The 16,836-nt window shown below is 46.7% G+C and overlaps 1 protein-coding gene across 1 annotated transcript in view; it reads right to left on the bottom strand.

The window, feature by feature from the left end:
• Positions 1–11,305: 11,305 nt before the first annotated feature.
• SLC4A9 (solute carrier family 4 member 9) overlaps positions 11,306–16,836 on the bottom strand; it is a 70,930-nt gene continuing 65,399 nt past the window's right edge. Inside the window, exons 19-21 of the mRNA XM_060253790.1 lie at positions 15,731–15,904; positions 12,412–12,567; positions 11,306–11,410 (exon numbers count right to left, since the gene is read on the bottom strand). Coding sequence (XP_060109773.1) covers positions 11,357–11,410; positions 12,412–12,567; positions 15,731–15,904 — 384 coding nt within the window. The 3' untranslated portion in view covers positions 11,306–11,356. The remainder of the gene's footprint in view (positions 11,411–12,411; positions 12,568–15,730; positions 15,905–16,836) is intronic.

Genomic DNA, 16,836 nt, shown 5'->3' with positions numbered 1-16,836 from the left:
GGCACAAACTTATCACGAGGCTCGACAGGCTGCACCCTGACCGAGCCTCAGACATCCGAAAGTCCCCGGAGATCCAGGAGGCAGCCCGGGGGTTCTTTGCGGGGGACCCCGTGTTCGCACGAAACTACGCCCAGGGACCCAAGTGGGTGGCGGGTCGGGTGCGGCAGGTAATTGGGACCCTCCATTACGAGGTAGCCACAGAGGGGGGCCAGACCCTTCCGCGGCACATCGATCAACTGCGTCGCCGCACCTTACCGGAAGTGCCAACCGACATAGAGGAGGCATCCCCCGGAGGAGAGCCCGTGAAGGGTCGGCCGGAGACCATCGCGCCGGCACCGACCCCGCTCACTCAAGAACACTCAGGACCAGCGGAGCCCGAGCAACCCCCAGAGGTCGACCTACGGCCCGCAGCTGCATCGCTTCCCGAGGAGGCTCCCGCCGCCGAAGCAGCGCCTACACCACAAGCCGCCCCCAGACGATCAACCCGGGAGCGCCGGCTGCCCGCCTACCTAAGGGACTATGTACAAAGACTAGGGGGGGAGGGGTGTAGTGTATCGCTAGGATGCCATTACGATATAACGCAAGGACGATAGACCAAGCAAACGCGGCCATGTGCAGAGGCGACTGGGCTGCCCCCAGGCGACTCCGCACAGGGTGCGAATCACCCCACCCATCACAGGCTGTGGCGGGAAGTTTAACTGGCCAGGATTGGGCTGGCCAGCCAGGGAGGTTGTTCCGGGATATTGTATATAAGCGGGCCCTGGCCCGCGTGTTCTCTCTCTTGCAACGTGCTCCTAATAAAGAATGTTGCCCTACTTGCGTCTCCTGTCTGAGTATGTTACAAGAGTTATGTTCACTGCCACCTCACCTCTTCATTGCGTGGAACCCACTATATTATAGCGGCAACGAAGATGGGATCCTGGTGAATGAGCCCAGCAACCGGCATCAACATGTTCCTGGATCTGGAGTCTCACACAGATCAATGTTACCCATTATCAGAAGTCTGTTTAGGAATACTGGGGAGCAGTTGCTGGCCTTGGCTGACAGGATCCTAGAAGGTACTTTGCAGACCAGAACTACACTTACGCTGGTTTCAGCCAATACTTATGATGTGTTGAACAAGGAGTCTCAGATTAGAATAGTTTTGGAGCAGAACATGGAGTAGAGAGGCCTTGAATTAGAGTAAACCAAAAGAGAAAATATGTAGCTGCCAGTTGGGCCTAGAGTCTGAAAAATAGCAAGATTGGCCTCATCATAAGATAGAAAAGGAAGGTAAGATCAAAGTTGTGGTATATGGTGGCCAACAGATAAATCTATGCATATGAAATCTGGAATAATTTTATCTGATAGTCATTGTTGTGATTAAAAAGAGAAGAATGTGTTAATAAAGCATATGCATATATTTAAGTGGATATATAGTTTTGGAGGCTGTTTGTAAATCTGTAAAATGGTTAATTAGCCAAGAAAGGGAGCCCAATTAAAGAGACAGAGATGATAAAGCATATTAATAGGAGGGTTCCAAATTGGCAGTTAATTTTGTCACAAAGGAAAGCTCCTTACTTTGTGTATCTATCACTGGGGAGACACATTGGACTCATGTTAAAGCTATCTTTAGTCTATGATTATATAAGTAGAATTGTCTGTTGGTATTTGTATATTGTCTTGTGTCACTCAATGTTAAAATTGTCATAGACACATCTTAATAAAGGATAAAACGGAAGCAATTTTTAAAACAGCATTTATTTGTGCATTGCGTTCACAACGAACCAGACACACTGTCTGCAGTCCCTCTCACCAGGAGAGTAATAATCTGATGTTGTAAAACTAACTAGAAACCCACTGGCAGGGGATGGGCGTGCTACAGCTGCCATATCCAGGTTGGGAAACTTGGAAATTTGGAGATGGCGCTTGGGGAGGACGAGGATCTTAGTGGGGTACAGTGCCATAGAATCTATCCTCCAAAGCAGCCATATTCTCCAAGGAAACTGATCTCTGTAGTCTGGAGAGGAGCTGTAATTCCAGGGGATCCCTAGGTCCAACCTGGAGGCTAGCATCCCTACCATAGCTCCTTATGGTCAAACCTATATGAGGTCAACCCTGGCAAGAGTCATTCGAAACACCATGTTGTTCAGTGTTTTTGTAAGATTGATAAAAGAGATCATCCATGAAGGTGGGTATCATCAATATGCTTCTGACACCCCCCCCCCCCCAGCTCTCATAATCCAAGCCACCGGATACAGCTCTCACTCTGCTTTGCTGGTGCCTTTTGGCTGTGGTCGGGGAGCGGAGGGAAAACAAGCTAAAGCAAACTGGACAAAATGAGGAGATGTCAGCCAGCACAGCTGATCCCTAGGAGGGTATTATGCTCCCATTTCCAATGGAGTGCGTTTCTCATTAACCAATTTAGGAGTTTTGCCTGCTTCAAGCGGGCAACATGCACACCCTTCGTAACAGGTAGGCCATATATTCTCAGTGTCATTGGGCCTTCCAGCTAACATCCCTTTCATCTTGTCTAGATTCAGATTCAGCCACTTAACCCTCATCCCACTGACTGTGGCTCTCAAACACTGGTCCAGGACAGATACTGCAGATCCCAGCTGCCTAGCCAGAAAGTGGCAAATTCTACCCCAGAGTGCCCCACTCCTCTCCCTACTATACACAAATGTCAAGCAACATTCCAGGCTTTTGCACCAGAAAGAGGTGTTCCTGTCTGACAAGAAGGAAGAAGGTGAGCCCCCAAATGAAACTTGTTTCTTTTAAGTGAATGTGGAAACCAACCCCCTTTTTGTACATTTTATTAGAGAGCCTTTCAAAAAAGCAAGAAGATAGAGGAATGTAAAAAAGCTTTGTAAATAAGTACACCAGTGGCTGCACTAATGATGACCTTCCCAGACTGCTCAATGATGTATTGGAATCAATAGAGTATATCTGGCAGGGGCCTGTAAGGCACAGCACAATGTGTGTGGCGGAGGAAGACTTTCTTTTTCTTACACCCCAGTTCCCTGGAACATCTCTCTCCACTTTCCATGTGACAACCATCATGAATCAGCCATGTCCCGTACAGCATCGGCAGTGACCTATTTCTCAATGCAGTCCGTCTGCTGCTGTGAGAGACCTCACAGGAAACAGGTCAGAAAACCCCATCTGCAAAGAAGAAGAAGAGCATCTTGATAGACCTCCACCGTTTTCGCACACAGCTTACCTCGCAGTCACAATCCTGTTCCCTCCGCAGCGTCCAGTCGGATTTCCCATCATCTGCGATGAAGTTACAGGAAGTGCCGCAGCTTTTGCATAGCAGACGTAAACCGCTAAAACCCAGTTTACGTTTGCTACTCAGAAGCTGCGGCACTTCCTGTAACTCTGGCGCAGATGGTGGGAAATCCGACAGACGCTGCGGAGGGAACAGGATTGTGACTGCGAGGTAAGCTGTGTGCGAAAACGGTCCTCATTTCTTGCACACAATTATGATGGTTCCAGAACTCACATCTTCTCCCCTGTCTCCATCCCACCAAAGATTTTACACCAAGAATACCCAGATTTTGCTTGTTGGGAAGCTTTCTGGAAACCAGTGAGAAGCAATTGCCAGCCTAATGACTCCCCTGCTACAGGCAGCAGGACGACCGATTTGTTTGTTATTTGATATTCAGTGCTCCAGGGTAACCTCTTGTGTGCAGACTTGTAGCTTACATGTGTGGGAGGTTAAGTGTCCAAGACAGACACTGAACCAAAGTTTATGCCAGGGGTCCCCAACATGGTGCCTGTGGATGCCATGGTGTTTACCACCATCTTACTTGGCTCCTGACAAATGTTTTCAGAAAGCAGGTGGAGCCAAGTGGGGCTTTTGTTCAGCACAGCTTCTGATTGGCCACTGAAGATCTGAATGGCTGCGCAGATTAAAACATTTTTTTGGTGGAAGCTGCCACCATTGTTAATCTGTCTCTCATTCCTTTTTTGTAGTGTTTAAATTTGTCTTCTTTGTACTTTGGACTTTTTCTAGGGTATATGTGTGGCTCTGCCTCCTGTGGCAGCCACTCTGGTTTATTCTGCCATCTGCAGCAGCCATTTTGTGGTTGCACCCACCCCAAAGGCTCAAAATGGTTGCGGACTGTTATGTATTTGCTGTGTTATGTATTGCATCTCATTGACTGAGCCTGAGACAGGCACTCCTTGCAAATCAGGATCCTGAAGCCTGGAAGAACTGGCCAATCAGGATGCTAGATATGTCACAAATTGTAACAAAGAGATGCAAATGAAGGATTCTGGAGTGAGTCAACAGAAGTAACTGTTGCCGGCTTGGTGGGACGGGCGCATGGTTAACCATAGCCAGTATATAATGAGTGAAGTGCCTGTGTTGTTTGTGACTGCTTCTTCTTGCAATAAAGTGTTCTTGGTTGATTTAGAGCTGGCTGAACTGTTTTATGCATTAAATCTGAATTCTTACTACATGTGTTTGTGAGGGGGAGAAAGGTTGAAAGAGCTGAATGGTGTCCAGAAGAGGTGACAAGCTTCTTGCCAGCCTTGGTAAGTTCCTCATGAACAACTCCCATGGAGATAGTGGGTAAGGTACTTGCCATTAGGCAAATTTACTATGCAGCCATTAGCATCACTGAGTCCAGTGAACCACAGGCAGTACACCCTAGCATTTACAAGATGCACCACATGCCTTGAAGGAGGTTTGCAGTCAGTGTCTTGCTAACAAACACCTGCTAGAAACACGCAAATAAATTAGTCACTTGAGAGCCAGTTTGGTGTAGTGGTTAAGTGTGTGGACTCTTATCTGGGAAAACCGGGTTTGATTCCCCACTTCTTCACTTGCAGCTGCTGGAATGGCCTTGGGTCAGTCATAGCTCTGTCAGGAATTGTCCTTGAAAGAGCAGCTGCTGTAAAAAGCTCTCAGCCCCACCTACCTTACAGGGTGTCTGTTGTTGGGGGCGGGGAGGGTAGAGGAGATTGTGACTGCTCTGAGACTCCGAGATTCAGAGTATAGTGCAGGATGTAAATCCAGTATCGTTCCAGTTCAACATTAGGAAGAACTTCCTGACCGTTAGAGCGGTTCCTCAGTGGAACAGGCTTCCTACTTGGGAGGTGGTGGGCTCTCCTTCCTTGGAGGTTTTTAAAGAGAGGCTAGATGGCCATCTGACAGCAATGAAGATCCTGTGAATTTAGGGGGAGGTGTTTGTGAGTTTCCTGCATTGTGCAGGGGGTTGGACTGGATGACCCTGGAGCTCCCTTCCAACTCTATGATTTTTTTATACTTATACATAACTCGTTGATGAGAGCCCCTCATATAGCTGTATAACATTTGGAATATATGAAAACCAGAGGAGGCAGTACTCTTCAGTGAGGGCAAACAAATAATTGTCCTCATTATTATGTGATTTTTATATATGCATGGCTGCCTGCCTGCTGGGACAAAGTCCTTGACAACTAGTGGGAAGACTCCACCATTAGGAATACAAAAGAGATGAGCTGACTTCACAGAACTTTCCCTTTCTCTAGAGAGGGTAAAGAACCCCCCTCCTAATTGGAGATTCACTGTCCAAAATGCAGAAGGATGGTTTTGCATGTTGACCACACGCCCTCCTTACCTGCCACCTGTGAAGGTTGCAGATTTCAACTCTTCTTCCTTGGAAGTTTTTAAACAGAGGCTAGATGGCCATCTGACAGCAATGAAGATCCTGTGAATTTAGGGGGAAGTGTTTGTGAGTTTCCTGCACTGTGCAAGGAGTTGGACTGGATGACTCTGGAGCTCCCTTCCAAGTTTATGATTCTTCTTCTTCTCCTCCTCCTCCTCCTCCTCTCCAGACAATAGCCAGATTCAGCACCTGTTATGGCACATCAATGCTTGTGCCGGATTCCTTCACTATCAGTCCTGATATGGCACAAGAGAATATTTACTTTTAAATCATTTGTCTTGTACTCGTAATTACCTTGATGGGAATAGCCTTCCAGAAATTCTTGAGATATGTTAATCATGAGCAGACATACCGATATATCTTTCCCAGCTTTCACTGCCACTTTGCTTTTGTCTTTTCTAAGTATGAAAGGTGTGCTAGTGGAAATCATAGAATCATAAAGCTGGAACGGACCTCCAGGCTCGTCTAGTCCAACCCCCTGCACAATGCAGGAAAATGTCTAATCCCTTCCCTGAACTTGGCAAGCTATTTTATCAAAGCATGCTGTGTCATGAATGTTTGCTCGAAGATACAATTTCCCATCCATTATGTGGATAGTAAAATGTGATTGCTGGTAAACAAAATCCTGACGTTTATTCAGTACAGCTCTGGCTAAATACTTATCTTGCGCATTATTTTTTGACATCTAAGTCTCCATTGTCATTTTGCAAAAATCAAACAGAGCAAAGAGTAAGGACACTTTCAAAGGGACACACTTTTGGCCTTGTTCTTCATTCCTGTTGCTGTACCCCTTTACACCGGCTGCTGCTTTCAAACTTTCTTAAGTGAAAAAGCTTCGGGTGTCTCGAGACTCTTCTCTTAATGGCTTCCTTGCTGTTTGGCTGTAATGTTTCAACTGCTTTGTCAGCTGCGACAGTTCAGAAGGAAAGGATTCGCCCTTCTTTGGCTCTGAATCTGAATGGCTGCCTTGCAGCAAGTCCGAAATTCTCGCTCCATCTGCTTCGGTGTGGTCAGGACACAACAATTACCTTCATCTTTTAATGAACTGCAGCGTCATTCAGGGATGTAGTTCAAACTGCGCCCACTTGGTGCAGGGAAAACAGCATCTGGCTCATCAATCACTTGAGAGCCAGCGTGGTATAGTCGTTAAGGGTGACAGACTCTAATCTGGAGAACCGGGTTCGCTTCCTCACTCTTCCTCTACATGAAGCCTGCAGGGTGACCTTGGGCCTGTCACAGTTCTCTCAGAACTCTCTCAGCCCCACCTGCCTCGCAAGACGTCTGTTGTGGAGAGAGGTAGGGAAGGAGGAGGCAAGCTCTGTCGAGACTCCTTAGGGTGGAGAAAAATGGGCTGTAAAAACAAACTCATTTTCTTCTTGATGCCGTGCTCCTCTCTTCAGAAGAATGCTTTGCACAGCCTCTACAACAAGCAGCAACAGGAGACTGGTTGCCTACTTTTGCTCCTTGTCTGCACTGAAAATGACAACATCCAGGGCTTTTTTTTTGGGGGGGGGGGCAGGAATGCGCAGGAACGCAGTTCTGGCTGACTTGGTGACAGGGGGTGTGACCTAATATGCAAATGAGTTCCTGCTGGGCTTTTCCTGCCAAAAAAGTCCCGGCAACATCCTAGAATTCTGACACCAACTCTGCCACCCGACAGTTCGTTCCTCTCTGCAGCTTGTAAATAGCATTGGTTGATGCAAATAAAAACACCTGATTCTGACTCTTCGAATTATTATACTGTTTCTAGCAGAACGTTTGCATCATTCAGTGGAACACTTATGGAATGGTACAATGTCAGATCGCCACAAAACGATAGCCTGTCAAGATCATGGCCATAAGAGGTATTGAATTCAGCGCCTGACCTACTCAGAACAAACTCCCTCTTTTACCCATACTGTTCCAGCAGGTGTTCTTTAGGGAATTGTTAATTGTTAATCAACTTTGACACACGTGATGCATCTTGCAGACTGTGATCCCACACTTCACTGATGCCATCGGTTCCCTTGCTTAAAGGGGATCAGGGCAAGCTGCATATTGGCATTCTCCATCAGGGGTTTTCATACGGAGCTATTATGAGACAGAGCAGGCTAATTCTATACATCGTTTTGGTACCTAATGATGAGGAAAGTCTTCAAGTTGTGGCAGCCCTTTGACTCCGACACGACTACCACAGCCTGAATGTTTCAGGGCGTTTTCGCACTTACCTTAAGCCGGAGCGACGTCCCTCTTCACCGTGCAGCGTCTGCACGGTTTTCGCACTAATTGCTCCGCAGCACCTGGAAGAGCCGCAAAGTCCCGCGGCTTTTGCATCGCAAATGTAAACTGGTTTTTGGCGGTTTACATTTGTGACGCAAAAGCCACGGGACTTTGCGGCTCTTCCAGGTGCTGCGGAGCAATTAGTGCGAAAACCGTGCAGACGCTGCGCGGTGAAGAGGGACGTCGCTCCGGCTTAAGGTAAGTGCGAAAACGCTCTCAGTTTTTCTCCTCCTTTCATATAATATTGGCTTAGTCACTGAAATTAATTTTATAACTTTAGTGGAAGCTGCAGTACTGGCAAATGGATTAACTCATGGCAGCCATTTTAGACTCCACACTCTGATTGGCAACACCTCTCTTCTGACCTGGGCACCAATATATTCCCTCTAAGCTGTGAAGTTCTTGTGAGATACTGGCATTAAAGTCGTTAGTGAGCGATTTGGCTACTGCATAAATCAGTTTGCTCTGGGGCCCTCCTTCCTGAGCTGAGACAAAAATGTGTGAGCCAGAGGCTAAAAATCTGTGAGCTAATTCACACTAACTCAGTTTAGAGGGAACACTGCTGGGCAGAGTGCTTACAGCTAGATTCCAGCCCAGGAGCACCTTAGAAACCAACAAAATTTTCAGGATGCGAGCTTTTAAGACTCAAAGCTCCCTTTGCCAGATACTCTTGAAAGCTCATGCCCTAAAAATCTTGTTGGTTTCTAAGGTGCTTCTGGGCTGGAATCTAGCTGTTCTATTGCAGACCAAGATGGCTGCCCTGGAATCACATCTGCTGCATGTGCCTTATGAAACAGAAAAAGCTTTCTGCCAGATGTTTAACTTGCCACTAGAGGAAAAGGAAAGGTCCCCTGCGCAAGCACCAGTCGTTTCCGACTCTGGGGTGACGTTGCTTTCACAACGTTTTCATGGCAGACTTTTTATGGGGTGGTTTGCCATTGCCTTCCCCAGTCATCTGTATTTCTCCACCCCCCCCAGCAAGCTGGGTACTCATTTTATTGTCCTTGGAAGGATGGAAGGCTGAGTCAACCTGGAGCCAGCTACCTGAACCCAGCTTCCGCTGGGATTGAACTCAGGTTGCTTTCATCAGCATTCCTAGAGGGAATAGTGACTTTGCCGGCAGGCTGGCCAGAGGGTGGGGTAGCATAGCTAGAAACAGTAAAGAATATTCATTGGCTCAGCTGAAGTTCCTAAGGGGTCACCCTGGAAACTTTCTCCCCTGAATCCCATTATCATTATCCCAGACTTTTTAGGGGGTGGTTTGCCATTGCCTTCCCCAGTCATCTACACTTTCCCCCCAGCAAGCTGGGGACTCATTTTACCCACCTCGGAAGGATGGAAGGCCGAGTCAACCTTGAGCCGGCTACCTGAAAACCCAGCTACTGCCAGGGATCGAACTCAGGTCGTGAGCAGAGCTTAGGAATGCAGTACTGCAGCTTTAATACTCTGCGCCACGGGGCAACATTGTTTATTATAAGAGCAGAGTGTGGATGGGCTGGGGGGGGGGGGCGGAAGCTTTGTGCTGTCCTCTGGCGGGGGGGGGGTGAATTTCAAACAGCCCATGGAAGGAGGTGAACATCAAGCAGCCCATGGAGAGGTAGGGTGGTGGTGGAATGCTCTGGCACTCTTCTTTCACTCTTCCACTCTTTTCTTATTGTTCTACCCAGTGCAAGCAAGACAGAAGGCCCTATACTTCAGAGATTATGGTATTCAGGGGCTAGTGCGAAGGGCTGCAGGGCTGAGGATCTTGCTCTTCGTTCTCCTTGACTCAGATGGCAATGGGAATAAAAGCTGGACTTGCTGGGCTCCCCACTCTGCTCTTGGCATACCTATGTAATTGCCAGTGGATGGTGAAAATGACTACCTTGATCAAGGGCACCACAGTGCTGCCAACCTGGAGTCTGAATCTGTCCAACCTCTGGACAGGTTGCAACAGCCACAAGAACTAAGAGTGCCATCGTATGCATATTTACTCAAGAGTAAGTCCCAACTGTATTAAATGGAGTTTACACTTCCTGGAAAGTGTGCACACCCTGTAATTCTCTGCAATTTCTTCTCCCCACAGTATACCAGAGAAAGCAGTGAAACTCCCATTATGTACAATCACATTTGGGTGCCTCCAAAGCGCCAAAACTGTTGTTTTAAAATGGTTTAATACTTTAAATTGCAATTGTTAATTTTAACTGATATTATTGTAACTGTTTTTACTGCTTTATGGTTTTATTGTTGATATTTAATGTTGTTAGCCGCCCTGATCCTGCTTCGGCGGGGAGGGCGGGATATAAATGCAAAAAATAAATAAATACCTGACTAAGAGAGCAAAGAAAGGCTCTGCCTGTTTCAAGGGCCACTGGAGATGTGTTCAATGTGCTCATAATGCACAACAATGCACAACATTCCCCCCTCCTACTTCAGACTTCCTCTCACTAGCGTTTGGGCCATATGGAGCCAGCAGGTGACCCAAACAAAATGGCGCCCATAAAACTCTGTGCTACTTTCTCCACAAAAGCGGGTGACAGTGTTTATTCATTTACGTGTACTTGGGTCACCACTGGGATTTGTTCCTGGCTAATGAAGTTTCTTGATGGGGCAAGTTCCTTCTGCCCCTTCCCCCCACAAAAAAGTTTTCCTATCTTAGCTGTTTGCTGGAACTAAGCCAATCATAGCTAACACCACTCATATCTGCTCTTTCACTCTGAGTTCTGTTCTCTGGTGATGTTGGAGTGTGACAACAGGATGTTCAATGGCTCTTTTTTTATACAATTAAATGTGAGGAGAACTTGTGAGAGTCAGTGGCCAATCAAACAAGCTGCCCGGGAGAATTGCAGGCTGTATGAAGAGGATGCATAAGAATTCCATTGCAGGCTGTATGAAGAGGATGCATAAGTCTCTCCCAACCATCTATGACATGTGGAGAGCCCTTCCTATATGCAGGATCTTGGACTGGGACCGATTCTGAGAGCCATCACAGGGCCTCTAAAGATTCCTTCTGGGCCACACCACCCTGAATCAACCCCAACATCAAATGGAAACAAACTGTATGATTTGCCTGGATTTGTTGGACCCAAAGTCCCAAGAATATTGTTTTCCTAATTCCTTCCACCTCTTGATGGTCCTCCTATAACCCCTGAGGTTCTCCTCTCATGTCTTGGTTCATATCCTTCTTGGGCTCCTAAGATGGTCACATGAAGTTGCGTTATACTGAATCAGACCATTGGTCCATTATGGTCAGCTGTCTACTCAGACTGGCAACAGCTCTCTAAGATCTCAGGCAGAGGTCTTTCATGTCACCTCCTACCTGATCCTTTCAACCGGAGAAACCAGGGACTGAACCTGGGACCTTCCACATGCCAAGTTGATACACTGCCACTGAACCACAGCTCCTACCCACATAAAATAAACATCCTTACACATAATTCAGGTTCATCTTTAGTCTTGTCCATTGAAGTTTCTCAGTCCCTCTAATTCACGGAGATGTTGATTTCTGGTCCTTTCTCTAGGTACATACGTTCAGACTAAAAAAGAGCACAGGCCAAGGAAGGTATTATTAAAAAGCTAAAGAAAACAACACACATATTGCTTGTATCTATGTTGTCCTTTCTCCCTACCACTGAAAAACCACTTTAAGAGAGTGTGATGAAAGACTGGGGAAGGTTTTTGGAGCTTAGAGAATAACTCTTCAACCGGGAGGAGTCTCCAATCCAAGCTTTTGGAGTCATCTACTTTCCCCTGAGTAAAAGTGATTTGCAGGGGCCAGATATAACAACTCAGTGGGTTGAGATCAATACTCCCTCTAAGCTGTGGAGTCTTGTGTGCAAAAATTCTACTTTGTGAGCGACTGGCATTAAAGTTATGAACTACTGCATAAATTTTTGTGCTCTGGTGCCATTTTCCCTGAGCTAAGATGAAAATGTGTGAGCCAGAGGCTAAAAAACTAGCTCACACTAACTCATCTTAGAGGGAACACTGGTTGAGATGTGAATCTGGAGCATGCCCTTGTACACACATGCCCACTAGTCCTCATCCTTCCGGAGGCCTATGAAATGAGGGCAGCTTCCAAGGCCAAAAATGAGGTGAGGCAGCAAGAGTCCCTGCCTAGCCCAAGAATAAAGAGCTAGAGGCACCAGAGTAGGTAAGGGACTGGAGCTTAAACTGCAGTCCACTGGAGACCCTCGTCATCAAGGGGCGTGAAGTTTAGAGAGAAGCTGGAGCTCAGCAGGAACATGATGCCATACAGTCTGCTCTCCAAAGCAGGGGATCTGATCTCTGTAGTCTGCAGATCACTTGTTATTCCAGCCTGGAGGATGGCAACTTTAGTATGCACACCGACACAGGGTTTTCCAGATCTACCACTGCCCACAGGTGCTATGCCCAGCAGCCCTCATCCAACACAGCCCTTGAAAAAAGGAGCCCTTCCCCTGCCTGTTTCTTTATTCCCTGCTGACCCGCACAGATGGGGAAGCGGAATGTATTGCTGACCCCATCCGCCTTGCCCCAAGAACTCAACAATGCTCACTTCCTCGCTGTCGCTCTCATCCAGGTCTTGCTTCCTCTTCAGTTCTTCCTCTTCCTCTTTCCTGTCCTTTTCGGGTATGATGTCATCCAACCAGGCCAGATCATGGAGGGAAAAGATGTATTCCATTGCCTTCCGGATGCCCACAAGAGCCAAAAGCTACAAGGCAAAAATATCACACTAAGGGAGGGTGAAGATGGTTTCTTTACATGGCAACAACAGACAGGGCACTTCACAGAGTAAACTAAGCGCCTAGGAGCTTACAGTGATTGTGGGGGGTGGGGGGAGAGAATAGAGGAAAGGGAGAGGTGTAGGCAGGATGGGACTTTAAAAGGCATGGTGTTGGGGGTTTCACTAACAGCACTCCCAGCATTTTGTCCTCAACACAGAGACCCAGGGTTCTGATTGGGATCAGGACCACACCAGGAAGAGGAGTTATGCCTTCCTCTCATGCAACATGCCCAACCCGAAGGAGGCTCTATTTGCCCCATTAGGGAAACTGCTAGATGAGCTCAGTCAACAGGCCAAGTAGATGAGACAGTTTGTGGAACTGCCAGCTGCTTTAGAAGGGGATTTACAACCATGCATAGCCCCAGTTCAGATAAGTGCTGTGCAGGGAGAGGAGAGGTGATCTAATCCTTCCACCCCGGCATGGTTGCGCCTATCAGAGTCACACACACACACACTCCTAATCTATCCATTAGATCAGCTGGCCTCCTCTACTGTACTATCCTACTGCACTGATTTGCTGCACTGTCCTGCTACGACATCTTAACATATTGTTCTGCTGGACTATTCTGTTGTATTGAATATTGTAATTGTTTTTTTTATTATTATGCTGCTGTGATTTTATTGTGATTTTATTATTTATGTTGTACTCCGCCCTGAGCCCCTATGGAGGAATGGGCAGAATATAAATAAACTGAACATGCACTTCAAGAAGGAGACCACGTCATCCACTTTGAAAGAACTGAAGTCCTTTCTACGGTCTCACATTATCATACCCGCCTGAACAGAGAAGCTATTGAGATTTACAAACACCAGCACAATTTTAACAGAAAGGAAGAAGGCATTTTCATCCACCAATCTTGGTACCCAGCTCTGCAAAACACCCTACAGACTATAAATTGCAGAAAGTCTCAGAACAACCAGCAAATTCCACAGAACAATCAGCACAGTCAACAACCATCTTCCTTATCTTCAAACCCCTTCCAACCTTCCCAGCAATTAACACAGAACAATGGTCACATTCAACAGCCAGTTTCCTTATCACTACCCTTCCAGGAAGCCCCACCAAACAATGGGCACATCCACAAACCAATTGCCCTTTCATCACACCCCCTCCAGCCTAGAAATAGCAGCTCTCCAGCAGCCCTGGCCCCACTCAATGCACAGCAGCCAAGAAGGTCAGAGCGCCTGCTCCGGCTGCAACGCCACTGAGGATGTTCTCCGCAGCTGAGAACGAAACGTCTGGAAGGAAAACTTTCTCCAGTAGAACACGGCACTTGATCCCGAAAGATTCTACAAACCCTAATGATGTTACCAGCCGTGAAAACCTGAAATCTTTGATATAAATAAACTAATAATAATAATGTTGTATATGTGCTTAGAATTGTATCTATAAACTGGAGTTCTTGCCTGGCTCACTGGGGCCTGAAGGACAGAGCTTGGGGGACTCGGGAACAAGAGGCAGCAGGATCCAAATCCTGCTGCCCTGCTCCAATCAAGAGCCCCCGACTGGTTTGAATGGTCCAGTCACTGGCAGTGCGGGAACTTTGGGTGTGTATATATAGCGGGCCCTGTGGCCCTAGTTTTCAGTCTTCATAGGCAGCGCTATACCATGCTGTATTCAATAAAAGAGCTATGTTCACTACTATCTCGCCTCATTAATGTACAGAACCCACTATATTATAAATAATAATATATATAATATATTCCCCTTTACTTTGGAAGGGAAAAAATATAGGCACACATATTTGGCCATCCTTTTCCCCTTAGGAAGCCAGAGGGAACACTTCTGAAAAGGAAAACTATGCAGGAGTACAAAGGAGTACAAACTAGGAGATGGGTGTGTGAAATTTCCAGAGCTCCCAGTATTCCATCTGCTTTGATGTTAGGACAAACGGAATTTGAGATAGTGGTAAAAGGGGGTCTCCAATGTAGTGCCCATGGGCCAGGTGGGGCTTTTGCCCAGGAAGGCTTCTCATTGGCCACCGGACAGCTTTTGTCCAGCAAGGCTTCTCATTGGACGTGGGAGTTCTGATTGGCTGGGCAGATTTAAAAAAAAATGTTGTTTTGGCAGCAGCTGCCACCACAACCCAGTGATGTTTGCTGTGTGACTGAAGGTCAGCTGTGACAGCCATACTGCGGCTGGCTCTGCTTCCTGCAGCCAGCAGCCATTTTGTGGCTGGATTCACCATGCTGTGTCAGAATGCCAAAGATGATTTTAAAAGGTTGAGAACCCCTGTGGTAAGGTATTCAGTTGAATATTAGATAGGCAGATGGAGACGTGGGACTGGGCAAAGGGAGAGCGATGCAGGCTAGAGGGGTAGAGCTAGATCTTGTTGGTGCAGAAGCCTTTTTTTGGAAAGCCCCAGGGAGCTGATGAAGTCCCACAAGGATGGTGTGGAGATAGAGAGTAGCAGGCAACCAGGAATAGAACACTGAGAAGGGGGGAGGTTGAGGAGCCCCCCCACAGTGGAAATGAGGGCTGCGTTAGGACAAATCAGGGAAGCTGCCCGCAAGAGCAGACTGGCAAGTAGAGTGGGACTACAGCAAAATACCACGTTTAGAACTAGACCAAACATTCATTGACAATATTCAAAATGCATTGACTTGGGAATTCAAAATCTGGATTCTGAGTGCGAAAATTTGTCACAATGTTTGGCCACCAAATTAAACATGTCTAAAATCTTTGCGTGTTATCCATGAAAGGGTGACTTGTGCCATCCTATCAGCCAGCCAACTCAATTAAATGTTTGATGGAGGTAACAATGGATGTCCAAGAAAGAAATGAAACATTGGTTTCTTGTTGATGTATTCGTGGTGGATATAAAATGCTGATGTCAGCTGCAGAATACTCCAAGAACGTTTGGTGAATATTCAGCAAACTCTTGACATCACAATTTGCTGCGGAAAGTAATTTCCACCCAGACAAGTGCTGCCACAAGGCTGAAGAATTCTTTTTTGAGGAGGCTGGAGAAATTCACATAGAAAAAGTATTATCTGAGTTGGGCAAAAAGAGAGTAGAAGGAGCCCCGTAAATTGTATCATGAGAAAACCTGGGGGTACAACCACAAGAAAGCTGACCAGACTGTCTCACCATCAGTGGAAAGATAATCGCAGCTTCGGTTGACTTCAGGATCCACAGAACAGCCAGGCAGAGAATTTGAATGAAAGTGAAGAGATGGACTCTGCGTAATGGAACGTGGCGGAGATAAATGAAGTCAGGCTGATGTTTGGCTGGCATCAGCAGGAGCTGAAGTCTGTCCGTCAACTGGAAAATAGAAAAGGCGCATGAGAACCCTCCTGTAGCCCCAAATATCTCACAATGGAAAGCTCCTGTCCTGGAACAGGATGATGTGCAATAAAAAAAATGTGAAATAACCATCAAACATTATCAGAGACAGCAATGGGTTGTTTGCTGAAGGCCACATAAATACGTCCAGGTAAAATACAGCTCTGAAGATACAAAGTAGGGAGTAAATATAGGTTGGAGGCTAAAAGGGAGCTTGTGTGCTGCAGGTGTATGTCTTGACTCAATCATACATTTACCAGAGCCATTTCCACATGAGTTATGCGCCCCAGATCCAGTGCTGTGGGGAAGTGCTTTTCCCCCACTGCTCCCCCACAGAATTGTGGCGCATTCATGCACTTCCAAGGGTTTCCCTGGATTTTATCTGATCTTTCTCAAACTTGCTTTGCTCCAAAGTTTTGGGGAAGATCATGCAAAAGCTTGAATGGCTGCTGTGTGGGTGAAGTTTAGATTTCCCTGTTCGCATGGCAGCCATCTTCCCAGATCCTGTCCCCATAGGGAGCCTATACAGCAGGCCTGTACCTCCCCTTCCTCAACCTCCTCATCAACGGTTTGCTTATTTATTGTTCTTTGATTTGTATCCCACACTCCCTGCAACGTGGGCTCAGGACGGCTAACAGGTTATGGAACATCGTGATGAAAAACAGAAGATAAAGCTTTAAAAATCCAGTCACTTAAAATTCAAATTCTGTGCTAAAAACCAAAGTAAAGTTACCACCGTAGTAACACACAGACAGAGCAGTGTCGTGGGATGTTGAGCTACTAAGCACTAGGCTGAACTGACAGCAGGGGAGACGAAGGCGCTCTTCTGAAGACTAAAACTCGAAAGGCTCAGAGGTAATGAAATATAGCTGTGACTGGGAATTTATACAAACCTACATCCTCCCTAGTTA

Source organism: Heteronotia binoei, chromosome 14 (genome assembly GCF_032191835.1).
Source record: "Heteronotia binoei isolate CCM8104 ecotype False Entrance Well chromosome 14, APGP_CSIRO_Hbin_v1, whole genome shotgun sequence".
Taxonomy (NCBI): domain Eukaryota; kingdom Metazoa; phylum Chordata; class Lepidosauria; order Squamata; family Gekkonidae; genus Heteronotia; species Heteronotia binoei.
This window is presented reverse-complemented; position numbering and strand designations above follow the sequence as displayed.